The sequence below is a fragment of the Geotrypetes seraphini genome, chromosome 14 (genome assembly GCF_902459505.1).
Source record: "Geotrypetes seraphini chromosome 14, aGeoSer1.1, whole genome shotgun sequence".
NCBI classification, from domain to species: Eukaryota; Metazoa; Chordata; class Amphibia; order Gymnophiona; family Dermophiidae; genus Geotrypetes; species Geotrypetes seraphini.
In genome coordinates, this window is record NC_047097.1 from 27,619,790 (window position 1) to 27,646,627 (window position 26,838).

The 26,838-nt window shown below is 42.6% G+C and overlaps 1 protein-coding gene across 4 annotated transcripts in view; it reads left to right on the forward strand.

The window, feature by feature from the left end:
- The window catches only part of CKMT1A (creatine kinase, mitochondrial 1A), a 105,916-nt gene that overhangs the window by 36,444 nt on the left and 42,634 nt on the right, over positions 1-26,838 (forward strand). For all 4 annotated transcript variants that reach the window (XM_033919871.1, XM_033919872.1, XM_033919874.1 and 1 more), the window contains one exon: positions 21,420-21,618. In XM_033919871.1, the coding sequence (XP_033775762.1) occupies positions 21,420-21,618 (199 nt within the window). The remainder of the gene's footprint in view (positions 1-21,419; positions 21,619-26,838) is intronic.

Consider the following 26,838-nt stretch of genomic DNA (forward strand, 5'->3'; position numbering starts at 1 on the left):
AATAAATCACTATTGCTGTACAGAATTGTCTCCTCAGTGAATCAGGCCCTTTGCCACAAGAGACAACCTATGAACCTGTTTAACTTGATTTTTGTTATTCAGTCTCTGCTTCTTTCTTTAAACAAATGAGACTTTGACTTGTGAAAAGAAAACAGAGTTTTGTTTATTCAAGGATTTCCTTCCCCGTGGCCAATATTTAGGCGTCACCAGTTTTTCAAAACTAAACCTAGCATTGTGCGAAGTACCATCTTCAGCAAGGAACAGAGGTCAATAAAGTACAACTGAAAAAACATAGTCATGTGTCTGAGTTCTATTATAAGTTGTACTGGCTGAAAATTGAGTTTCGGATCAGATATAAACTCTTACGTTTGACCCATCTGAGCATACAGGGTCGTGCTCCTAGTTACCTGGTGCAGTGTGTAACCTCATATATTTCCCTACCACAGTTACGCTCTTCGATGCAGGGTGACCTGGCAATACCAGCAAGGAGAGAGGTCAGATTGCAGACAGTCAGGACAGGGGTTTTCTCCTGTGCTGCCCCTGAAGAATGGAATAAACTTCCATCCTATATTAAGAAACAGAGAAGGATGACACCTGTTTTGTCTTATGTAGTATGCAGGCTGAGTCAACGTTTTCTTTTAAAATCATGCTGTGGCTAGTGCATTGCTGTTTAGTGTTGAAATAATTTAGCTCTGTGGATATGATAGATCTTGGGATTTTTACTGTAAATTTTTTTACATTTTTTAGATGTATGTAATTTGATTGTGTATGTTATTTTGTTTTCCGCCTTGATAAAGGCGGAATATAAATAAACAAAAAAGAAAAGATTCATTCTCATTCACTGAGCAGATGTGCAAACAGCCATGGTGATAATAAATACTGTTACCAGGATGAAATCATTTCTATCAAAAATTTAGAACACCATTGAATGCTCCATTCTCCAGCTCATTGGTTCAAATCCCACCTTTTCTATTTTTAACAACTTTTCGAGAGCTTCCTATTATCTCTCCTAAGAAAGTGTAGATGGTGGACTTTGCCATTTTTCAACAGCACATTTTCCTTTCGAGGTAAACTTATTTTCATCTACCCATGGCTAGGACATCCTAAGCTCTCATGATAAGAAACCTATCCAGTAGTAGAAAGAATCCATTTGTGGCTCACCAAGCTAAAGCACCTACTTGAATGCTGTCTCTCTTCTCCAGCTCATTGGTTCAAATTCCACCTTTTCTATTTTTAATAACTTTTCGAGAGCTTCCTATTATCTCTCCTAAGAAAGTATAGATGGTGGACTTTGCCATTTTTCATCAGCACATTTCCCTTTCCAGACAAACTTATTTTCACATTCCCATGGCTAGGACATCCTAAGCTCTCATGGTAAGAAACTCTACTGTGTTTGAAAGAATCAGTTTGTGACTCACCAAGTTAAAACACATAGTTGCATGTTGTTTATCTTCTCCAGCTCACTGGTTCAAATCCCAGCTTCACTATTTTTAATAACTTTTCAAGAGCTTCCTAATAGCTCTCCTAAGAGAATGTAGATGTTGGACTTTGCCTTTTTTCCTCAGCATATTTTCCTTTCGAGTTAAACTTATTTTCACCTTCCCATGGATAGACATCCTAAGCTCTCATGGTAAGAAACCTCTCCACTAACTGAAAAAAGCTGTTTGTGGGTCACCAAGTTAAAGCCTCTATTTGAATGCTGTCTATTTTCTCTAACTCACTGGTTCAAATCCCACTACCACTGTTTTTAACAACTTTTCAAAGGCTTCCTATTAGCTCTTCTAAGAGAGTGTAGATGATAGACTTTGCCATTTTTCATCAGCACATTTTCCATCCCAGGCAAACTTCTTTTCACATTCCCATGGCTAGGACATCCTAAGCTCTCATAGTAAGAAACCTCTCCCCTAACTGAAAGAAGCTGCTTGTGGCTCACCAAGTTAAAGCACCTCATTGCATGTTGTCAAACTTCTGCTCACTTGTTCAAATCCCACCTTCACTATTTTTAACAACTTTTTAAGAGATTCCTATTAGCTCTCCTAAGAGAGTGTAGATGTTGGACTTTGCCATTTTTCCTCAGCATATTTTCCTTTCGAGTTAAACTTATTTTCACATTCCCATGGATAGACATCCTAAGCTCTCATGGTAAGAAACCTCTCCACCAACTAAAAGAAGCTGTTTCTGGCTCACCGAGTTAAAGCCTCTAGTTGCATGATGTCTATTTTCTCTAACTCACTGGTTCAAATCCCACTACCACTGTTTTTAACAACTTTTCAAGGGCTTCCTATTAGCTCTCCTAAGAGAGTGTAGATGATGGACTTTGCTATTTTTCCTCAGCATATTTTCCTTTCGAGTTAAACTTATTTTCACCTTCCCATGGATAGACATCCTAAGCTCTCATGGTAAGAAACCTCTCCACTAACTGAAAAAAGCTGCTTGTGGCTCACCAAGTTAAAACACCTTGTTGCATGTTGTCTAACTTCTGCTCACTTGTTCAAATCCCACCTTCACTATTCTTAACAACTTTTTAAGAGCTTCCTATTAGCTCTCCTAAGAGAGTGTAGATGGAGGACTTTGCCATTTTTCAACAGCACATTTTCCTTTCGAGGTAAACTTATTTTCACCTGCCCATGGCTAGGACATCCTAAGCTTTCATGGTAAGAAACCTCTACTGTGTTTGAACGTATTAGTTTGTGGCTCACCAAGCTAAAGCACATAGTTGCATGTTGTCTATCTGTTCCAGCTCACTGGTTCAAATCCCAGCTTCACTATTTTTAATAACTTTTCAAGAGCTTCCTATTAGCTCTCCTAAGAGAGTGTAGATGTTGGACTTTGCCATTTTTCCTCAGCATATTTTCCTTTCGAGTTAAACTTATTTTCACCTTCACATGGATAGACATCCTAAGCTCTCATGGTAAGAAACCTCTCCACTAACTAAAAGAAGCTGTTTGTGGGTCACCAAGTTAAAGCCTCTATTTGCATGCTATTTTCTCTAACTCACTGGTTCAAATCCCACTACCACTGTTTTTAACAACTTTTCAAGGGCTTCCTATTAGCTCTCCTAAGAGAGTGTAGATGATGGACTTTGCCATTTTTCATCAGCACATTTTCCATCCCAGGCAAACTTCTTTTCACATTCCCATGGCTAGGACATCCTAAGCTCTCATAGTAAGAAACCTCTCCCCTAACTGTAAGAAGCTGCTTGTGGCTCACCAAGTTAAAGCACCTCGTTGCATGTTGTTAAACTTCTGCTCACTTGTTCAAATCCCACCTTCACTATTTTTAACAACTTTTCAAGGGCTTCCTATTAGCTCTCCTAAGAGAGTGTAGATGATGGACTTTGCCATTTTTCATAAGCACATTTTCCATCCCAGGCAAACTTCTTTTCACATTCCCATGGCTAGGACTTCCTAAGCTCTCATAGTAAGAAACCTCTCCTCTAACTGAAAGAAGCTGCTTGTGGCTCACCAAGTTAAAGCACCTAATTGCATTTTGTCTATCTTCTCCAGCTCACTGGTTCAAATCCCAGCTTCACTATTTTTAATAACTTTTCAAGAGCTTCCTATTAGCTCTCCTAAGAGAGTGTAGATGTTGGACTTTGCCATTTTTCCTCAGCATATATTCCTTTCGAGTTAAACTTATTTTCACCTTCACATGGATAGACATCCTAAGCTCTCATAGTAAGAAACCTCTCCACTATCTAAAAGAAGCTGTTTCTGGCTCACCGAGTTAAAGCCTCTAGTTGCATGCTGTCTATTTTCTCTAACTCACTGGTTCAAATCCCACTACCACTGTTTTTAACAACTTTTCAAGGGCTTCCTATTAGCTCTCCTAAGAGAGTGTAGATGATGGACTTTGCCATTTTTCATCAGCACATTTTCCATCCCAGGCAAACTTCTTTTCACATTCCCATGGCTAGGACATCCTAAGCTCTCATAGTAAGAAACCTCTCCCCTAACTGAAAGAAGCTGCTTGTGGCTCACCAAGTTAAAGCACTTCGTTGCATGTTGTCAAACTTCTGCTCACTTGTTCAAATCCCACTTTCACTATTTTTAACAACTTTTCAAGGGCTTCCTATTAGCTCTCCTAAGAGAGTGTAGATGATGGACTTTGCCATTTTTCATAAGCACATTTTCCATCCCAGGCAAACTTCTTTTCACATTCCCATGGCTAGGACATCCTAAGCTCTCATAGTAAGAAACCTCTCCCCTAACTGAAAGAAGCTGCTTGTGGCTCACCAAGTTAAAGCACCACATTGCATGTTGTCAAACTTCTGCTCACTTGTTCAAATCCCACCTTCACTATTTTTAACAACTTTTCAAGGGCTTCCTATTAGCTCTCCTAAGAGAGTGTAGATGATGGACTTTGCCATTTTTCATAAGCACATTTTCCATCCCAGGCAAACTTCTTTTCACATTCCCATGGCTAGGACATCCTAAGCTCTCATAGTAAGAAACCTCTCCCCTAACTGAAAGAAGCTGCTTGTGGCTCACCAAGTTAAAGCACCTTGTTGCATGTTGTTAAACTTCTGCTCACTTGTTCAAATCCCACCTTCACTATTTTTAACAACTTTTCAAGGGCTTCCTATTAGCTCTCCTAAGAGAGTGTAGATGATGGACTTTGCCATTTTTCATAAGCACATTTTCCATCCCAGGCAAACTTCTTTTCACATTCCCATGGCTAGGACATCCTAAGCTCTCATAGTAAGAAACCTCTCCCCTAACTGAAAGAAGCTGCTTGTGGCTCACCAAGTTAAAGCACTTCATTGCATGTTGTCTATCTTCTTCAGCTCACTGGTTCAAATCCCACCTTCAATATTTTTAACAACTTTTTAAGAGCTTCCTATTAGGTCTCCTAAGAGAGTGTAGATGGAGGACATTGCCATTTTTCAACAGAACATTTTCCTTTCGAGGTAAACTTATTTTCACCTGCCCATGGCTAGGACATCCTAAGCTCTCATGATAAGAAACATCTCCAGTAGTTGAAAGAATCCATTTGTGGCTCACCAAGCTAAAGCACCTGCTTGAATGCTGTCTCTCTTCTCCAGCTCATTGGTTCAAATCCCATCATTTCTATTTTTAATAACTTTTCAAGGGCTTCCTATTAGCTCTCCTAAGAGAGTGTAGATGATGGAGTTTGCCATTTTTCCTCAGCACATTTCCCTTTCCAGGCAAACTTATTTTCACATTCCCATGGCTAGGACATCCTAAGCTCTCATGGTAAGAAACCTCTCCACTAACTAAAAGAAGCTGTTTCTAGCTCACTGAGTTAAAGCCTCTAGTTGCATGATGTCTATTTTTTCTAACTCACTGGTTCAAATCCCACCTTAACTATTTTTAACAACTTTTTAAGAGCTTCCTATTAGCTCTCCTAAGAGAGTGTAGATGTTTGACTTTGCCATTTTTCCTCAGCATATATTCCTTTCGAGTTAAGTTATTTTCACCTTCACATGGATAGACATCCTAAGCTCTCATAGTAAGAAACCTCTCCACTATCTAAAAGAAGCTGTTTCTGGCTCACCGAGTTAAAGCTTCTAGTTGCATGCTGTCTATTTTCTCTAACTCACTGGTTCAAATCCCACTACCACTGTTTTTAACAACTTTTCAAGGGCTTCCTATTAGCTCTCCTTAGAGAGTGTAGATGATGGACTTTGCCATTTTTCATCAGCACATTATCCATCCCAGGCAAACTTCTTTTCACATTCCCATGGCTAGGACATCCTAAGCTCTCATGGTAAGAAACTCTACTGTGTTTGAAAGAATCAGTTTGTGGCTCACCAAGTTAAAGCACATAGTTGCATGTTGTCTATCTTCTCCAGCTCACTGGTTCAAATCCCAGCTTCACTATTTTTAACAACTTTTCAAGAGCTTCCTATTAGCTCTCCTAAGAGAGTGTAGATGTTGGACTTTGCCATTTTTCCTCAGCATATATTCCTTTCGAGTTAAACTTATTTTCACCTTCACATGGATAGACATCCTAAGCTCTCATAGTAAGAAACCTCTCCACTATCTAAAAGAAGCTGTTTCTGGCTCACCGAGTTAAAGCCTCTAGTTGCATGCTGTCTATTTTCTCTAACTCATTGGTTCAAATCCCACTACCACTGTTTTTAACAACTTTTCAAGGGCTTCCTATTAGCTCTCCTAAGAGAGTGTAGATGATGGAGTTTGCCATTTTTCCTCAGCATATTTTCTTTTTGAGTTAAACTTATTTTCACATTCCCATGGATAGACATCCTAAGCTCTCATGGTAAGAAACCCCTCCACTAACTAAAAGAAGCTGTTTCTGGCTCACCGAGTTAAAGCCTCTAGTTGCATGATGTCAATTTTTTCTAACTCACTGGTTCAAATCCCATTACCACTGTTTTTAACAACTTTTCAAGGGCTTCCTATTAGCTCTCCTAAGAGAGTGTAGATGATGGACTTTGCTATTTTTCCTCAGCTTATTTTCCTTTCGAGTTAAACTTATTTTCACCTTCCCATGGATAGACATCCTAAGCTCTCATGGTAAGAAACCTCTCCACTAACTGAAAGAAGCTGCTTGTGGCACACCAAGTTAAAGCACCTCGTTGCATGTTGTCTAACTTCTGCTCACTTGTTCAAATCCCACCTTCACCATTTTTAACAACTTTTTAAGAGCTTCCTATTAGCTCTCCTAAGAGAGTGTAGATGTTGGACTTTGCCATTTTTCCTCAGCATATATTCCTTTCGAGTTAAACTTATTTTCACCTTCACATGGATAGACATCCTAAGCTCTCATAGTAAGAAACCTCTCCACTATCTAAAAGAAGCTGTTTCTGGTTCACCGAGTTAAAGCCTCTAGTTGCATGCTGTCTATTTTCTCTAACTCATTTGTTCAAATCCCACTACCACTGTTTTTAACAACTTTTCAAGGGCTTCCTATTAGCTCTCCTAAGAGAGTGTAGATGATGGACTTTGCCATTTTTCCTCAGCATATTTTCCTTTCGAGTTAAACTTATTTTCACATTCCCATGGATAGACATCCTAAGCTCTCATGGTAAGAAACCTCTCCACTAACTAAAAGAAGCTGTTTCTGGCTCACCTAGTTAAAGCCTCTAGTTGCATGCTGTCTATTTTCTCTAACTCACTGGTTCAAATCCCACTACCACTGTTTTTAACAACTTTTCAAGGGCTTCCTATTAGCTCTCCTAAGAGAGTGTAGATGATGGACTTTGCCATTTTTCATCAGCACATTATCCATCCCAGGCAAACTTCTTTTCACATTCCCATGGCTAGGACATCCTAAGCTCTCATGGTAAGAAACTCTACTGTGTTTGAAAGAATCAGTTTGTGGCTCACCAAGTTAAAGCACATAGTTGCATGTTGTCTATCTTCTCCAGCTCACTGGTTCAAATCCCAGCTTCACTATTTTTAACAACTTTTCAAGAGCTTCCTATTAGCTCTCCTAAGAGAGTGTAGATGTTGGACTTTGCCATTTTTCCTCAGCATATATTCCTTTCGAGTTAAACTTATTTTCACCTTCACATGGATAGACATCCTAAGCTCTCATAGTAAGAAACCTCTCCACTATCTGAAAGAAGCTGTTTCTGGCTCACCGAGTTAAAGCCTCTAGTTGCATGCTGTCTATTTTCTCTAACTCATTGGTTCAAATCCCACTACCACTGTTTTTAACAACTTTTCAAGGGCTTCCTATTAGCTCTCCTAAGAGAGTGTAGATGATGGAGTTTGCCATTTTTCCTCAGCATATTTTCTTTTCGAGTTAAACTTATTTTCACATTCCCATGGATAGACATCCTAAGCTCTCATGGTAAGAAACCTCTCCACTAACTAAAAGAAGCTGTTTCTGGCTCACCGAGTTAAAGCCTCTAGTTGCATGATGTCTATTTTTTCTAACTCACTGGTTCAAATCCCATTACCACTGTTTTTAACAACTTTTCAAGGGCTTCCTATTAGCTCTCCTAAGAGAGTGTAGATGATGGACTTTGCTATTTTTCCTCAGCATATTTTCCTTTCGAGTTAAACTTATTTTCACCTTCCCATGGATAGACATCCTAAGCTCTCATGGTAAGAAACCTCTCCACTAACTAAAAGAAGCTGTTTCTGGCTCACCGAGTTAAAACCTCTAGTTGCATGATGTCTATTTTTTCTAACTCACTGGTTCAAATCCCATTACCACTGTTTTTAACAACTTTTCAAGGGCTTCCTATTAGCTCTCCTAAGAGAGTGTAGATGATGGACTTTGCCATTTTTCATCAGCACATTATCCATCCCAGGCAAACTTCTTTTCACATTCCCATGGCTAGGACATCCTAAGCTCTCATGGTAAGAAACTCTACTGTGTTTGAAAGAATCAGTTTGTGGCTCACCAAGTTAAAGCACATAGTTGCATGTTGTCTAACTTCTGCTCACTTGTTCAAATCCCACCTTCACTATTTTTAACAACTTTTTAAGAGCTTCCTATTAGCTCTCCTAAGAGAGTGTAGATGTTGGACTTTGCCATTTTTCCTCAGCATATATTCCTTTCGAGTTAAACTTATTTTCACCTTCACATGGATAGACATCCTAAGCTCTCATAGTAAGAAACCTCTCCACTATCTAAAAGAAGCTGTTTCTGGCTCACCGAGTTAAAGCCTCTAGTTGCATGCTGTCTATTTTCTCTAACTCATTTGTTCAAATCCCACTACCACTGTTTTTAACAACTTTTCAAGGGCTTCCTATTAGCTCTCCTAAGAGAGTGTAGATGATGGACTTTGCCATTTTTCCTCAGCATATTTTCCTTTCGAGTTAAACTTATTTTCACATTCCCATGGATAGACATCCTAAGCTCTCATGGTAAGAAACCTCTCCACTAACTAAAAGAAGCTGTTTCTGGCTCACCTAGCTAAAGCCTCTTGTTGCATGTTGTCTAACTTCTGCTCACTTGTTCAAATACCACCTTCTCTATTCTTAAGAACTTTTTAAGAGCTTCCTATTAGCTCTCCTAAGAGAGTGTAGATGGAGGACTTTGCCATTTTTCAACAGCACATTTTCCTTTCGAGGTAAACTTATTTTCACCAGCCCATGGCTAGGACATCCTAAGCTCTCATGATAAGAAACCTGTCCAGTAGTTGAAAGAATCCATTTGTGGTTTACCAAGCAAAAGCACCTACTTGAATGCTGTCTCTCTTCTCCAGCTCATTGGTTCAAATCCCACCTTTTCTATTTTTAATAACTTTTCGAGAGCTTCCTATTATCTCTCCTAAGAAAGTGTAGATGGTGGACTTTGCCATTTTTCATCAGCATATTTCCCTTTCCAGGCAAACTTATTTTCACATTCCCATGGCTAGGACATCCTAAGCTCTCATGGTAAGAAACTCTTATGTGTTTGTAAGAATCAGTTTGTGCTCACCAAGTTAAAGCACATAGTTGCATGTTGTCTATCTTCTCCAGCTCACTGGTTCAAATCCCAGCTTCACTATTTTTAATAACTTTTCAAGAGCTTCCTAATAGCTCTCCTAAGAGAATGTAGATGTTGGACTTTGCCATTTTTCCTCAGCATATTTTCCTTTCGAGTTAAACTTATTTACACCTTCCCATGGATAGACATCCTAAGCTCTCATGGTAAGAAACCTCTTCACTAACTAAAAGATGCTGTTTGTGGGTCACCAAGTTAAAGCCTCTATTTGCATGCTGTCTATTTTCTCTAACTCACTGGTTCAAATCCCACTACCACTGTTTTTAACAACTTTACAAGGGCTTCCTATTAGCTCTCCTAAGAGAGTGTAGATGATAGACTTTGCCATTTTTCATCAGCACATTTTCCATCCCAGGCAAACTTCTTTTCACATTCCCATGGCTAGGACATCCTAAGCTCTCATAGTAAGAAACCTCTCCCCTAACTGAAAGAAGCTGCTTGTGGCTCACCAAGTTAAAGCACCTCGTTGCATGTTGTATATCTTCTCCAGCTCACTGGTTCAAATCCCAGCTTCACTATTTTTAATAACTTTTCAAGAGCTTCCTATTAGCTCTCCTAAGAGAGTGTAGATGTTGGACTTTGCCATTTTTCAACAGCACATTTTCCTTTCGAGGTAAACTTATTTTCACCAGCCCATGGCTAGGACATCCTAAGCTCTCATGGTAAGAAACCTCTCTAGTAGTTAAGAGAAGTCATTTGTGGTTCACCAAGCTAAAGCACCTACTTGAAAGCTGTCTCTCTTCTCCAACTCATTTATTCAAATCCCACCTTTTCAATTTTTAACAACTGTTTGAGAGCTTCCTATTAGCTCTCCTAATAAAGTGTAGATAGTGGACTTTGCCATTTTTCATCAGCACATTTCCCTTTCAAGGCAAACTTATTTTCACATTCCCATGGCTAGGACATCCTAAGCTCTCATGTAAGAAACCTCTACTGTGTTTGTAAGAATCAGTTTGTGGCTCACCAAGTTAAAGCACATAGTTGCATGTTCAAATCCCGGCTTCACTATTTTTAATAACTTTTCAAGAACTTCCTATTAGCTCTCCTAAGAGAGTGTAGATGGTGGACTTTGCCATTTTTCCTCAGCATATTTTCCTTTCGAGTTAAACTTATTTTCACCTTCCCATGGATAGACATCCTAAGCTCTCATGGTAAGAAACCTCTCCACTAACTAAAAGAAGCTGTTTCTGTCTCACAAAGTTAAAGTCCCTAGTTGCATGCGGTCTATTTTATCTAACACGCTGGTTCAAATTCCACTACCACTTTTTTAACAACTTTTCAAGGGCTTCCTATTAGCTTTCCTAAGAGAGTGTAGATGATGGACTTTGCCATTTTTCATCAGCACATTTTCCATTCCAAGCAAACTTCTTTTCACATTCCCATGGCTAGGACATCCTAAGCTCTCATAGTAAGAAACCTCTCCGCTAACTGAAAGAAGCTGTTTGTGGCTCACCAAGTTAAAGCACACAGTTGCATGTTGTCTATCTTCTCCAGCTCACTGGTTCAAATCCCAGATTCTTTGTTTTTATTAACTTTTCAAGAGCTTCCTATTAGCTCTCCTAAGAGAGTGTAGATGTTGGACTTTGCCATTTTTCCTCAGAATATTTTCCTTTCGAGTTAAACTTATTTTCACCTTCCCATGGATAGACATCCTAAGCTCTCATGGTAAGAAACCTCTCATCTAACTAAAGGAGCTGATTCTGGCTCAACAAGTTAAAGCCCCTAGCTGAATGCTGTCTATTTTCTCTAACTCACTGGTTCAAATCCCAGCTTCAATGTTTTTAACAACTTTTCAATAGCTTCCTATTAGCTCTCCTAAGAGAGTATAGATGGTGGACTTTGCCATTTTTCAACAGCATATTTTTCTTTCGAGGTAAACTTATTTTCACCTTCCCATGCTAGGACATCCTAAGCTCTCATGATAAGAAACCTCTCCACTAACCAAAGAAAGCTGTTTGTGGGTCACCAAGTTAAAGCACCTAGTTGCATGTTGTCTATCTTCTCCCACTCATTGGTTTAAATCCCATCTTTGCTACTTTTAACAACTTTTCACGAGCTTCCTTTTAGCTCTCCTAAGAGAATGTAGATGGTGGACTTTGCCATTTTTCCTCAGCATATTTTCCTTTCGAGTTAAACTTATTTTCACTTTCCCATGGCTAGGACATCCTAAGCTCTCATGGTATGAAACCTCTCCACTAGCTGAAAGAAGCTGTTTCTGGCTCACCAAGTTAAAGTCTCTAGTTGCATGTTGTCTATCTTCTTTAACTCACTGGTTCAAATCGCACTACCACTGTTTTAAACAACTTTTCAAGAGCTTCCTATTAGCTCTCATAAGAGAGTATAGATGGTGGACTTTGCCATTTTTCAACAGCACATTTTCCTTTCGAGGTAAACTTATTTTCACCTTCCCATGGCTAGGACATCCTAAGCTCTTATGGTAAGAAACCTCTCCACTGACTGGGAAAAGCTTACTATGGCACACTGAATTAAAGCACCTGGTTGCATGTTGTCTATTTTCTCCCACTCACTGGTTCAAATCTCCCCTTTTGTTTTTTTTAACATCTTTTCAAGAGCTTCCTTTTAGATGGTGGTGGACTTTGTCATTTTTAAACAGCACATTTTCCTTTCCAGGCAAACTTATTTTCACATTCCCATGGCTAGGACATCCTAAACTCTAATGATAAGAAACCTCTCCAATAGTTGGAAGAACACATTTATGGCTCACCAAGCTACAGCTTTTACTTGAATGCTGTCTCTCTTCTCCAGCTCATTGATTCAAATCCCACCTTTGCTATTTTTAACAACTTTTCGAGAGCTTCCTATTATCTCTCCTAAGAGAGTGTAGATGGTGGACTTTGCCATTTTTCATCAGCACATTTCCCATTCCAGGCAAACTTCTTTTCACATTCCCATGGCTAGGACATCCTAAGCTCTCATGGTAAGAAACCTCCCCTATAACTGAAATAAGCTGTTTGTGGCTATGTTAAAGGACCTAGTTGCATGTTGTTAATCTTCTCCCACTTGCTGGTTCAAATCCTACCTTTGCAATTTTTAATAACTTTTTAAGAGCTTCCTATTAGCTCTCCTAAGAGAGTGTAGATGGTGGACTTTGCCATTTTTCATCGGCACATTTTCCTTTTCGAGTTAAACTTATTTTCACCTGCCTATGGCTACGACATCCTAAGCTCTCATGGTAAGAAACCTCTCAATTAACTGAAGAAAGCTGTTTGTAGCTCACCAAATTAAAGCACCTAATTGCATATTGTTTATCTTCTTCCGCTCACTGGTTCAAATTCCCTCTAGCATTATTTTTAACAACTTTTCAAGAGCTTCCTATTAGCTCTCCTAAGAGAGTGTAGGTGGTAGACTTTGCCATTTTTCCTCAGCATATTTTCCTTTCGAAGTAAACTTATTTTCACCTTCCCATGGCTAAGACATCCTAAGCTCTCATGGTAAGAAACCTCTATGGTGTTTGAAAAAAATCAGTTTGTGGCTAACAAAGTTAAAGCACATAGTTACATGAAGTCTATCTTTTCCAGCTCACTGGTTCAAATGCCATCTTCACTATTTTTAACAACATTTCGAGAGCTTCCTATTATCTCTCCTAAGAGAGTGTAGATGGTGGATTCTGCAATTTTTAATCAGCACATTTTCCATTCCAGGCAAACTTCTTTTCACATTCCCATGGCTAGGACATCCTAAGCTCTCATAGTAATAAATCTCTCCCCCTAACTGCAAGAAGCTGTTTGTGTCTCCCCAAGTTAAAGCACGTTGTTGCATGTTGTCTAACTTTTGCTCACTTGTTCAAATCCCACCTTCACTATTCTTAATAACTTTTTAAGAGCTTCCTATTAGCTCTCCTAAGAGAGTGTAGATGGAGGACTTTGCCATTTTTCAACAGCACATTTTCCTTTCGAGGTAAACTTATTTTCACCTGCCCATGGCTAGGACATCCTAAGCTCTCATGGTAAGAAACCTCTCCACTAACCAAAAAAAGCTGTTTGTGGGTCACCAAGTTAAAGCACCTAGTTGCATGTTGTCTATCTTCTCCAGCTCATTGGTTTAAATCCCATCTTTGCTACTTTTAACAACTTTTCAAGAGCTTCCTAGTAGCTCTCCTAAGAGAGAGTAGATGGTGGACTTTGCCATTTTTCCTCAGCATATTTTCCTTTCGAGTTAAACTTATTTTCACCTTCCCATGGCTAGTTCATCCTAAGCTCTTATGGTAAGAAATCTCTCCACTGATTGGAAAAAGCTTTCAATGGCTCACTTAGTTAAAGCTCCTGGTTGCAAGTTGTCTATTTTCTCCCGCTCACTGGTTCAAATCTCCCCTTTTGTTTTTTTTTACAACTTTTCAAGAGCTTCCTATTAGCTCTCCTAAGAGAGTATAGATTGTGGACTTTGCCATTTTTCAACAGCACATTTTCCTTTCCAGGCAAACTTATTTTCACATTCCTATGGCTAGGACATCCTAAGCTCTCATGGTAAGAAACCTCTTCACTTATCAAAACAAACTGTGGCTCATCAAGTTAAAGCACCTAGTTGTATGCTGTATATCTGCTTCTGCTCACTGGTTAAAATCCCAGCTTCACTATTTTGAACAACTTTTCAAGAGCTTCCTATTAGCTCTCCTAAGAGATTGTAGATGGTGCACTTTGCCATTTTTCATCAGCACATTTCCCTTTCCAGGCAAACTTATTTTCATCTTCCCCTAGCTAGGACATCCATGCTCTCATGGTAATAAACCTCTCCAATGACTGAAAAAATCCATTTGTGGCTCACCAAGTTAAAGCACCTCATTGCATCTTGTCTATCTTCTCCCACTCACTGGTTCAAAACTCACCTTTGCTAATTTTAATAGCTTCCTATTAAGTCTGTTAAGAGAGTCTGGATCAGTGGTTCCCAGCCCTGTTCTGGAGGACTGTCAGACCAGTCATTTTTTCAGGATAGCCCTAGTGCAGGGCTGCCCAAGTCCAGTCCTCAAGATCTAGTGGCAGGCCAGGTTTTCAGGATAGCCACAATTAACATGCATGAGAGAGGTTTGCATACCAAGAAGGCAGTTCAGGCTAATCTCTCCTCCAGGCCAGGGTTGGGAACCACTGGTCTAGATGGTGGACTTTGCCATTTTTCATCAGCACAGTTCCCTTTTCCTGGCAAACTTATTTTCACCTTCCGATGGCTAGGACATCCTAAACTCTCTCCACTAATTGAACAAAGCCATTTATGGTTCACCAATTTAAAGGATCTTGCTGCATATTTTCTATCCTCTCCAGTTCAACTCTCACCTTCACTTATTTTAATAGCTTCCTAACAACTTCCTATTAGCTCTCATGGTGGACTTTGCTGTTTTTCATCAGCATTGTGCAGTTTGGAAGCACACTTATTTTGATCTTGCCATGGCTAGGATATCCTACGCTCTCATGGTAAGAAACACCTAACTCAAAGGCAGTGGCTATGGTCAACAGTTAATGGCACCTCTCCCCTCCTCTGAAGGTCAAATGCAAATGATGTTTGGATACTCCAAAACATGTACAATTTTTTGGTGATAATCTACCATCTAGGTGCATCTTGATGATGTCACAATGAAGTAAACTTTGTTCATCAGATACATTCATTTGCTCTCAACTACAAGCCATTGTGGTAGGAATATATTTCTTTTTATGCAATATGTGCACAGGGCAACAGTTTACTAAAACTTCAGAGGGCTTGGACAGGTGTTGGTTTTGTGATGTATCCTAGAGACATTACTATTGGTAAATTCAGCTTAGCTTTAGAACTGGGAGTGTGGTTTCATGCCTGAGGTGTTTGTGTGGGGAAGGGGTTTAGGATGAGAAAACAGGCCGCTATAGACATCTGAGAATTGCTGCAGATCATTTTAAAGCTCAATCCAAATATGTTTAAGCAAAGGAATGGCCAAAGAACACCCAAACAGTTTGAAGGTTTTCTGGTGGAAAAATGAATATTACATATTTGGTAACCGTTCTCAAGACTTGAACTCCTGAAATTTAGAAGACAAAAACAGTGCTTTGAAGCATAGAACTATAGAGGGAATTCCTTTTATAATTTGGTAACAGGAGCCTCTACAGACTAAGCAGATGACAAGTGGCTTCTTGTAAAACCTTTCCGAAATAAAGGAAATGATTAAAAGTCAATACAGGTCTGTTTGGCCAAACAACACCAAAAGCACACCCAATCAGTTTGAAAGTTTTCTGGTTGGAAGTTCTAACTGTGCCTATGACATCAGATGCCACTTAAATATCCATGCTATAAAGAAGACTGGTACAGCAGATTTTTCTTTTTTAACACTCCCAAGTGTGCTGGTTGATTTGCAATGTTGTGAGGCTTTATGCTACTATCCTTGCTGTTTCTCCTTTGTCCTACCTTCTCTCTTTTGCCCCCCTCCCATTTTCTGTATTTTTTCTATGTGTATGGTTGTATTTGTCAGTTGGTGTCTTTTGCTTGGTGCTGGTGTCAGAGATGGCTGAGAACTTTGGTTTTGTGTTAAGTGCTGAGGGGACTAGATTGTTGGGGAGAAGGGCCAGGCCAGGTTAGACACCATCTAATATTTTCCTGTCTTTTTGCAGAGGCGTCCCATTGTCCTAATGCTGCTGCTGGAGAGGAAGGGGAAGAGGAGGAGGAACAAGCTGGACCATCCCATGCTGCTCCTCCTCAAACCACATCACCAGCACCTCCCTTTCCTTCCCCAAATGAAATCAGGGCAGCAGAGGACAGGGAAGTGTTGGAGGACAACAAAGAGGTGGTTGAGGACAGAGCCCTGGGGGAGGAAGAGGATGATTTCCATCAGGGTGATGAGCTGGAGGCCCCCCCTAATGAGCAAGCCCATCTAATGGTGGAAATTTGTGGCAATATCCACCATTCACAGGGCTTGCTCATTAGGGAGGTGGTTGCATTAAATGAGAAGGTCTCTCACTTACAAGAATTCACACATGTCCTCACCAGTGAGGCCCAAACCACGAACCAGCTGTTGGCCTGCCATGTTAGAAGAGCAGGCTAAAACACAGCCTGCTCTGGAGAACATGTGTGGCATTCTGAGAGACCTTCTCTCCCAGCTCATCACCCAGACTCCTCTGGGGCTCCTGGAGCTCAGGCTACCTCCCAGCCCTCCTCTAGCCAGGGGTCCCCCCGGCCACATCTGCCACCTAGCCCCAGGGTCAGATGCATGGCTGTGGTCAGAGAAAGGGACCCCATTAGGGCCCACTGTGTCCTGTTACCACACCTCCAGGGCATTCCTGCCACATGGACCCTGTGGCTGCACTGGACCTCCTCCACCTGTCCACACCACAGCCTCTATATCACGGTTCTGTCATTGCAGATCTTTCATCCAGATAGCCTCCTGGCCTGAATGCCAGTCCCCATCAGCTTCATCTCCCATAGAGGGCATCATAGTTGGATAATAGCAATTGGAACACTCCAAGGATCTGCACTTCTCCAGGGGACATAACATCTTACGAGCCATGTTGACACCTTCATACACCACTCCAATTGGAAGCAGGTGTGACTCTGCCATCTACTTGCACCATGGACATTTGCTTCAATTCCTGGAGCTGTGACTCTGCCATCTATTGGAAGGGGGGATGGGTTTGAGGAATGTGCAATGGCTATCCAATGGATGTTTTGCAATATAATCAATTAAATAAATTAAAAATTATAATTGGTAGTGTATGTTTCTGAATATTTTTTATTGCATGAGCTGTTCAGTGTAGAAGGGTGTAAGTTTAACCTCTGTGCAGTTTTAAATTCAATATGCTTGTATGGATGTGTCCTGTTTATGTGCTTACTGAATCACAAAATAAAATCCCAGAACTGTATTTAAAAGATCACTTTGGAAACATCCAAAATCTGCCTAAATCCCATTCAGAGAAACATCTATCAAATAACATCTATCTGACACCAAGAGAAAACTCAACGGAAAACCTACAGGACTACCTAAATAGCATCTATCTGACACCCAGAGAAAACTCTAACGGATGACCTACAGGACTACCTCAATAGCATCTATCTGACTAATGTCTTTCTGAAGCCCAAACAATGTCTATCTACAAACCAAACAATGCTCAAACAGTTATTCTTGACCCTGCTTGTAGAAGCTAATTTTACAATTACTATACCGCTTCCTATGTAGCACAAAGGTTAAACTTACACCGTTCTACACTGATGTTTGCAGTTCAACTCCCAATCAATACCTCTTATAGAAGATGAAATATGATAAACATCCTTTTTTAAACATGGCATACTGTGCTACTTTTTTTGTTTTTATTATGTTAAAGCTTACAATCCTGACATAATGAAGAAAAAGAATATGGCAGGGCAGTGAGATCTAGCTTGTGTTGTCTCCTGGAATCTATCCTAGCAGAATTAACTGCCTATATGGAACAGTATAATAAAACCAGAATTACTATTATTGTATGGCTCATTGTCTAGCACAGCAGATTAGAATGAAGGTTAGTGTGTAAGCATGTCACATTTTTTAAAAAATTCACACTAATGTTCCCATTTCAACTCCCACTGAAAACAATATATTATAAATATCCTTTTAAAGATGGTATACTGTGTTTTTATTATGTTAAAGCTTAAAATCCTGAAATAATACAAAAGAATCAGAAAAACACATTTTTACATATAACTAAATGCATTATAGGGACATCTACCTAGTATCTAGAAGAGGAAAACACTATTATTGGAGACCTGCATCTGACGCCTAAGTGCCGCTGAGCGCGACATACACATCTAAAGTTAGGCACAGTGTGCAGAACCAGGGTCTGAATGTTCCAACCAATAGCTTCCCTGTAATTTTCTGGACATGACCAGAATCTCATCTTTTTGTAATCCGCCTAGAACTGCAAGGTATTGGTGGAATAAAAGGGAGATTTGCTTGCAGTGGAGGCAGTGCATACAAGTATCTCTTATGAATATTCTTTGTGAATATCCTAAAAACTTGACTAGTTAGAGTGCCTCCAGGATTAGGGTTGGGATCCACTAACCTATATCATATGATTAGAGAACACAGGTTAGAGATCAGTACTCAGATCGAGTACTCAACATATCCCTGTTAATGACTGTAAAACTCCATTCACCTCATGTCAAGTCATTGTATCACCCTAACTTCTCGCTGTACTTTATTCCTCCTCAAAATGCTTCTTTAATGTACCTCCCGCAGCTCCTCTTTGCTACTTATTCCATTCTTCCTCTTCCTCGAGGTATCCCATAGGTCTTCTCTCGCCTAACACTTCCTTGTATTCTTGATATTTATTCTAGCATCTACACAATGTACAATTATTTCTCCTTTCTATATTGTAAGTCACCTTGAACTTTTGTAGGCATAGTGAGACGCACAAATACCATATTAGATCAGTTCATTCCTCCAAATACATAAAACACAGCAAGTATAAGAGCCATCTTAGCACATCATAAAGTCATTGAGCCTTGTCTATCCTTCAGGGAGATTAATTCAATAAACTCTACTTAAGTAGGGCTGTTTTAATTTTTCTTTATTATTTGCTTATTTATTTGAAGTTCTATTGTGCCACCTTTCAGCCCTAATAGGGCATACAAATCCATTTACAATTAAAGACTGTTTAAAGAAAGATGAATCACTAGTGATAGCGATCAGCACAAGTGCAGAATACACCACGAAAAGAGACTTAAATGTGCGCATGTGCTGGGAAAAGCAGTGCAGTCATTGCATTTCTTCTCATCAAGACAACATGGAAAGTGCAAGGATAAGAACTACCATCCATAATGCCATCTGCTATTGTAGCAGAAAACATGCGCAGCTCACAAACACCTATAATTCACAAGCTTTTGAATTTTGTAATTTTTAATGTCAAATTTTATCATGAGCCACAGCCAAAAACACATGTCTGAGATGCGATTTTCACAGTACCGGCACCTCCAGAGCATTCGGTGATTTTTGGTTGCAAAAAGCCAGCACCATACTTGGGGAATCACACAACAATCGCCCAAAGTGCTCCTTTGAATATTGATGAGCCTATTTTACCACCATTTTCATATTAATGACCTTGTTGTACTACATTTGCATGGCAGAGTCAGAGACTGCTAGAAAGCTCAGAAAAGACCACAGAAAGACCACAGTGAGCCATTTTGATAATCAGTCACTAAAATACATGCATGCTAAACTGGCTGGAACAGGTTTAGCAACCATCATTAAGAGCAAGGTCTTTAAACATCACATATTTAGTGGTCTAAGGAAGCAAGAATTTTATTTTTATTTTCATATAATCTGATATGTGTTACCATTTATTTTGGCTGTATTTCCTTAGCAAGAATGTTTATTTCTTGTAATATATTGAAAATTTCAATACATGGTAAGTTTTGAGAATCTGCCTAACTTCAGCAACCATTGGTAGTATATAATAAGTGAACTGCACAGGATAATTGTATCTGCATCTGCACATGCATGGATCCAACACAGTGATGTCACACACGCTTGTGATATCATCACGTCACATAGAAACATGACAGCAGATAGAGGCCAAATGACCCATCTAGTCTACCCATCCGCAGAAACCATTATCTCTTTCTCTCTCTGAGAGATCTCGCGTGCCTATCCCAGGCCTTCTTGAATTCACACAGTCTTATGTTTTCACCACCTCTTCCAGGAGATTGTTACACACATCTACCACCCTTTCTGTAAAAAAGTATTTCCTCAGATTACTCCGGAGCCTATCACCTCTTAACTTCATCCTATGCCCTCTCATTGCAGTTTCCTTTCAAATGAAAGACTCGACTCATGCGCATTTACATTACGTAGGTGTTTAAACGTCTCTATCATGTCTCCCCTCTCTTCCGCCTTTCCTCCAAAATATACAGATTGAGATCTGTAAGTCTGTCCCCATACGCCTTATGAAGACCACATACCATTTTAGTAGTCTTCCTCTGGACCGACTCCATTCTTTTTATATCTTTTTGAAGGTGCGGCCTCCAAAATTGTACACAATATTCTAAATGAAGTCTCACCAGATACCCTCCCAACGCAGCTCCAACCATGAGAGCAGGTTGAGAGGGTGGGGCTGGGGGTGGAACAGGGCTTGACTTGGGTGGAACGGGCTTGGCAGGGATGGGTGGATTTGGGCAGGCCTGGGCCGGGGCCATTGGTCAGGATTTTACAATCATAAAATCTGGTAACCTCCCCCCCCCCCCATTCCCACCTCAAACTACTTTGGCTATGGTTTTATGACAGATAAATATGAAATTGTAATACAAGACAATCGAGCCATAACAAAATAATCTTTGTCAAAAAGTGAAATATTAGGTTTGATGTGTGCAGCGCGTTAGGATTCTACCACTTCATTCTTTATAGCTGGATGTTGTACCAGTAATCAAGAGAGAGTCTAATATAACTTAGCATATTATTTAGCATAATTTAGCATTATAATTTAGCATATTTCCTCATTTTAGAGAACAGAAGTGCTTAAGGCTGTGGTCTCAAACTCAAACCCTTTGCAGGGCCACATTTTGGGTTTGTAGGTACTTGGAGAGCCTCAGAAAAAATAGTTAATGTCTTATTAAAAAAATTACAATTTTGCATGAGGTAAAACTCTTTATAGTTTATAAATCTTTCCTCTTGGCTACATCTTAATAATAATATTGTAATTTATAGCTAAAGAAACATATGATCAAGAAACCGTTTTATTTTACTTTTGTGATTATGATAAACATACTGAGGGCCTCAAAATAGTGCCTAGAGGGCCACATGTGGCCCCCGGGCCGCGAGTTTGAGACCACTGGCTTAAGGCAACTGTGAGCATACAAATATGAGGTCAGCTTTTCATCTCTTCTTAGAGAACAAAATTCATGAGAAAAACACCTTGGTTCTGACAAAAAAGAGGGCCCCAAAATTATGGGACCATGTGAAGGTCGTGTTCTGCATCACTCTTCTACCTGTCTCATGTGACCCAAATAAACTGTAAAACATTTGCAGCTCTTGTTGTCCTCTCTATATCCTACAGTGCAGAATATCCCGATCTCCGAAAACACAACAACTGCATGGCCAGCAATCTGACGCCTGCAATCTATGCCCGACTCTGCAATAAGAGCACCCCTAATGGCTGGACCCTCGATCAGTGCATCCAAACTGGAGTAGACAACCCAGGGCATCCGTTTATCAAGACAGTAGGCATGGTGGCAGGTGACGAGGAGACTTATGAGGTGAGCGCAAAATATTTATTTGGCCAGATTTCCCAGCACTTCAGAAAAGCAGTCCAACCTTAATTTGCATGTTCATTTCCCAGGTGCATTTCTTGTTGGGTGAAATTTAACAGGAATACAAATACAAATTCATTGACAAAATACATTAAAAAGAGTAATATTGGGAGAGAGATCACACATCAAAAGAGATGACACTCAAAAGTAAGAATCAATTTTACTGCAGGCCTCTAAGGGGAAAAAAGAGCCTTAACATCACAACAAGGGAAGGCCTCATTATGGAGGTTAGTCAAGGGTGGGGAACAATTCTCCTAGGACAAGCAGGATGAGTCATCCAGATATGGGTGTTGTCCCAACACCTCCCAATTTGCGGATAAGCTCTCCAATAGCTCAGAGATATTTTTTTTTTTTTCTTCTCTCTGAGCACGTGCAGTGCCCAGTGGGGCATGCCCGAGCCCTACCTATTTCCCCCTGCTTCCCCCTAATCCCCAGTCTTTAGTTTCCGCCCGTTCCCATCGGTCGGATTTTTCTACAGCTCTCCATTACAACTTTTCTACTCATCAACTTGAAGATGCCTGAATCATCTAAAGAAACAACTGGGATGCAGGAGGAGGATGAACACACTGGATCCTCATGAATTGTGCGCCCACTGATTGGATCCGGCGCTCGAGGTTTCCATGTGGCTTGCATTGTGCGCACATGTCACCACGTGCACGCAAGCTAAGGAAGAGGGCACTGAGAGACTTCATGAAGAGAAGTGAGGCCCGAGAATCTTCCTCCAGCAGCCATCCTCATCGAAGCGTAGCAGCGGGGGATCCACAGACGAATCCGGTGAGGAGCCTCCAGGACATCCTGGCTCAGTCAACCCCCCCGACTGCAACTTGCCCGGTCGAGAAATCTCTCCCGGAGGTCCTGCATGCTGTCGCTAGCCGCCAGCCCCTGCAGGAAGCCGATAGGAGTCTCACCAGACCGAGAGATCTCTCCAGGAGTTCCTGCATGTTACTGCTTACAGCCAGCCTCTGCAGGGCATGAAGAGAAGTGAGGCCCGAGAATCTTCCTCCAGCAGCCATCCTCATCAGAATGCAGCAGCGGGGGATCCACAAGCTTCAGTGGCAAGGAGCCTCCAGGATGCCCTGGCTCAGCTAATCCCCCCGCCTGCACTTGACCCGGTAGAGAAATATCTCCCGGAGTCCCTGCATGTTGCCGCTTAGAACCAGCCTCTGCAGGGCAGCCGATAGGAGTCTCGCCAGACCGAGAGATCTCTCCAGGAACCCCTGCATGTTGCCACGCACAGCCATCCTCTGCAGGGCAGCCGATAGGAGTCTTGCATGCTGCTGCGTAAATCCACAGCCTCTGCAAGCAACAGATCGGGGCTTTCACCCTCCAGACGGCATGCTGCCTCTTACAGCCAGCCTCTGCAGGGAGCCGATTGGGGTTCAAAGGTAAGTCCTATCTGCTTGTTTTTGGGAAAACCTCTGATAATCTGTTGCAGCCCCGAGGGCTCTGCCCCACCCTCCTCCCAATCTGAATTTAAGGAGAAAGAATCTCCCATGCTTCTTTCCCTTGGAGGGGACCTGCAGACCTCTCCCCCCAGTAGGAGACATGCTGCCCCAGAGTTCAGCTCATAAAGGACATGCTGAAAAAAAAACAAAAAAAAAAAAACTCGATGTTTCTTTCCCTCTTGGGGTCCTGCAGAGTCTACAATTCACACCTTTCCCACCCCGCCCCCCTCCCCCTCTCATGTTGGGAACGAGGAGTCTGCCTTTCTCAGCAGGGTACTGATATCTTCAGAGATGCGGCATGTCAGACCATGCCTCTCCAAAGGTGGGGGTTTGAAACTCCTCAGTCTAAAAAGCTGTTTGCTCTTCATAAAACCTAGGCAGAGTGTTTTTCCAGCTAGCATGAGGGACTCTGTACTATTCATGATTTCTATAGCACTGAAAGGCATATGCAGCGCTGTACAGTTTAATATACAATAGGCAGTACAGCAGCAGAAGCCCACTCAAGAGGCATTATCACTCCTCTTTCTCTGCCTCCAGGCACAGTGGGAAACACAGCCAGGAGCACTGGCACAGATGAAGGGGTGCATCCTGCCCCTTCTCTGCAGGCTCTCCCCCCCTCTCAAGAAGGACAGAGAAGGGCGGTGGGGTACATGGAGCCACCCAACCAGTCAAGTGGAGCAGCACATGAACCTGCGAACCACCAGGGGTGGGACCAGCAGCCACAGTTAATCCTCCTGCTGACCCACTCCTCTCTCAGCGGGCTACACTCCCCACTATGCCCCCCTTTAGAGGGAGCCACGCACAACAACATGGCGCGATTCAGCGGCATGCCATGCACCCAAGCAACGGAGGAACAAGCTACACACCAGCCTCCAGCCACGCCCCGAGTCACCACCCACAAAAATAAATATTTACTAAAAAAAAAAAAAAATAAAACCCTCACAAACGAGGACTCACCCCAAGTCCCTCCAGAAACTCACAGCCTTTCTCAAGATCCACGTGGGTGGATAACAAGTACCCAAGACAGAGTACTACAAGGCCTGAACTACCAGTACTTCATGCAGGCAGTGGCAATTCCAGTCCACAAGAACCTCCTGGACTGCAGAGACAAGATTTGGCTGACTCCCTCCTCAGGGCAACCAACATCAAGGAGACTGGGATTGAAGTACCAGATCTTTCCAGCCCAGGGATTCGACAACCCGCAGCAGCCATACATGGACATTGCGGTAGCTTAAGAGAAACAGGGCAGCACGAACCCCCCCCCCCCTCCAACCCCCGTCAGGGAAGGACCTGAAAAACACTAGTTTCCACGGGGAAAAAGACCTTCGAGGGCGCAATGCTGAGCGCACGAATTGCTGCGCTCCAGTTCCAGATGCGGCTTTATCAGGAGGCCAGTGAGAGGAAATAAATAAATAAAATAAAATAGAGACTCCAGCTCACAACTGAGCCAGTCCACACTGGCAGCAGTCTGTGCCCCAGCGCTCGCAACAGTAACATAACTGCTATGCAAACAAGCACCGCCCGAGGGGCAGGGGCATCCAAGGGCAGCCCTCTCCCCAAGACAAAAACAGAACCTTGACCACCCTCCGGCCCAGCAGGATCAGATTGTCTGCGAAGGCTTGGCCCAGGATCACCATCGACCAGTGGGCCCTCAGCATCATCAAGCAGGGATTCCGAATTCATCTCCACTCCCGCCCCCCCGAGTGGGCGGGGCACCCTCCATCTGACGACCCAACTTTCCTGCAGCAAGGAGAGGACCTGCTTCGGCAGAATCAATAGAGGCGGTGACGAACAGAGGAGATCACCAAGGGGTTTCTACTCCAGGAACCCCCGCATCACCATGGACAAGGACAACGCTCGTTCCTGGATCTCTGTAAGCTCAACAGATGCATACACAAGGTCCAGATACACTCTCTGGGTACAGTCTTGGCCCTGTTACAGCCCGAGTATTGGCTAGTATCCCATGCACCCAGCCCACAGGAGGCATCGTCGCTTCTAAAGCCAAGACAGACTCCTCCAGTACAAGGTCCTGCCCCTTGGACTCTCAACGGCTCCAAAAGCGTTCACAAAGTGCGTGGCAGTGGCACATCCTCGCCTTCAAGGGGTGCGCGTCCTATCTTATCTCGACAGCTGGCAGCCCCGTCAACCACCATAACCCTCCTCCAAGAACTGGGGTTCCTCATCAACTACATGAAATCCCACCTGATACCCACCCAGGGGATATCGTTCATCTGGGCAGTCATCGACACCACGCAGACCAAGGCCATCCTACGGGACTACCATATCGACGCCATGACATCCCTGGCCCAGTGCATCCCTGCCAGCAGCTCATCGTCAGCACGCTCCGGTCTTTGTTGTGCAGCACACCAGACTACTCGTGATCCCTGAAAGGGCACCTCAGACGTCACTGGGACCAGTGTACCCAACCTCTGACCACCCACCTACTGGAGCTCAGGGCCTTAGGGAATGCCCTCGAAACCTTCAAACAGGCAGGGCAGTCCTCACCCAAATAGAAAACCAGGTGGCCTTGCACTATATCAACAAACAGGGAGGGACAGGGTCAACCTCGCTATGCAAGGAAGCTTGCCACATGTGGGAGTTCTCCAACTCCATTCAATGCCCCATCCAGGCAACTTACCTCCTGTGGGAGCAGAACGACCTGGCAGAAAGACTCAGCCACCAGCTGGATCCCGATGAGTGGTGTCTCAACCCAGCGGCAATGAAGAAGATCTTCAGCACCTGGGGCACACCGAGCATCGACCTGTTTGCAACCGAACCGAACTCAAAATACTCGACCTTCTGCGCAAAGAGATCAACCCATCGCCGTCTCAGCCCCGACGGTCTGTCTGTGAGTTGGAACACCCTAAGTCCTGCAGAAGATTCTTCAGGACAGAGCAACGGTGATCATGATTGCCCTGTTCGGGCTCCTGCAACCATGGTTCCCGTTCCAGCAAGGGATAGCGGTTCACCCACCTCTCCCCGCTCCCGATCAGTGCAGTTCTCATTACACAACGCGGGAACCTTACCCTCCACCACGACCTGAGTTCCTTAGCCCTGACCGCATGGATGATGAGAGGATGAACCTACCACAAGACATGGAGCACACTCTTATTGCAGCCAGAAGACCTTCAACCAGAAAACGCTATGGGTTGAAAGGGAGAAGGTTCCGCTACCAGTGCACAGACACGTAGCGAGACCCCTACAACTGCCCCATACCGGACATCCTGCAGTACATACTGAGCTTATCTCAGGGGGACCTAAAACCCACTTCCATCAAGGTCCACCTAAGTGCAATCACGGCATACCACGCTGGCCTAGACAGCAAACCATTGTCGACGCATCCAGTAATCACAAAATTTCATGAAGGGACTGTCCAATCTGCACCCACCGGTCAGACCACCACCGCCCGGATGGGACCCTCAACTTGGTGCCGCATCATCTCACCTCGACCCCTTCAAATCTTTGGGGGAAGCAGATCCCGTATTCCTGGCTGGGAAAACCCTGACCATCGTGTCTACCGACACACTCCATCATGAGAACAGGGTGGTACCCAGAACCCACCCCCGATTCTTGCCGAAGGTGGCTTCAGCGTGCCTCCCGGCACTCTACATCTCCCCACAGGGAGGCACACCGCCACCTCAGCAACACCTCCTGGACTGTGTGCGGGCCCTGACTATGCAGCAGATTAGACAAGCCTCAATTGTTCGTCTCCTACGACCAA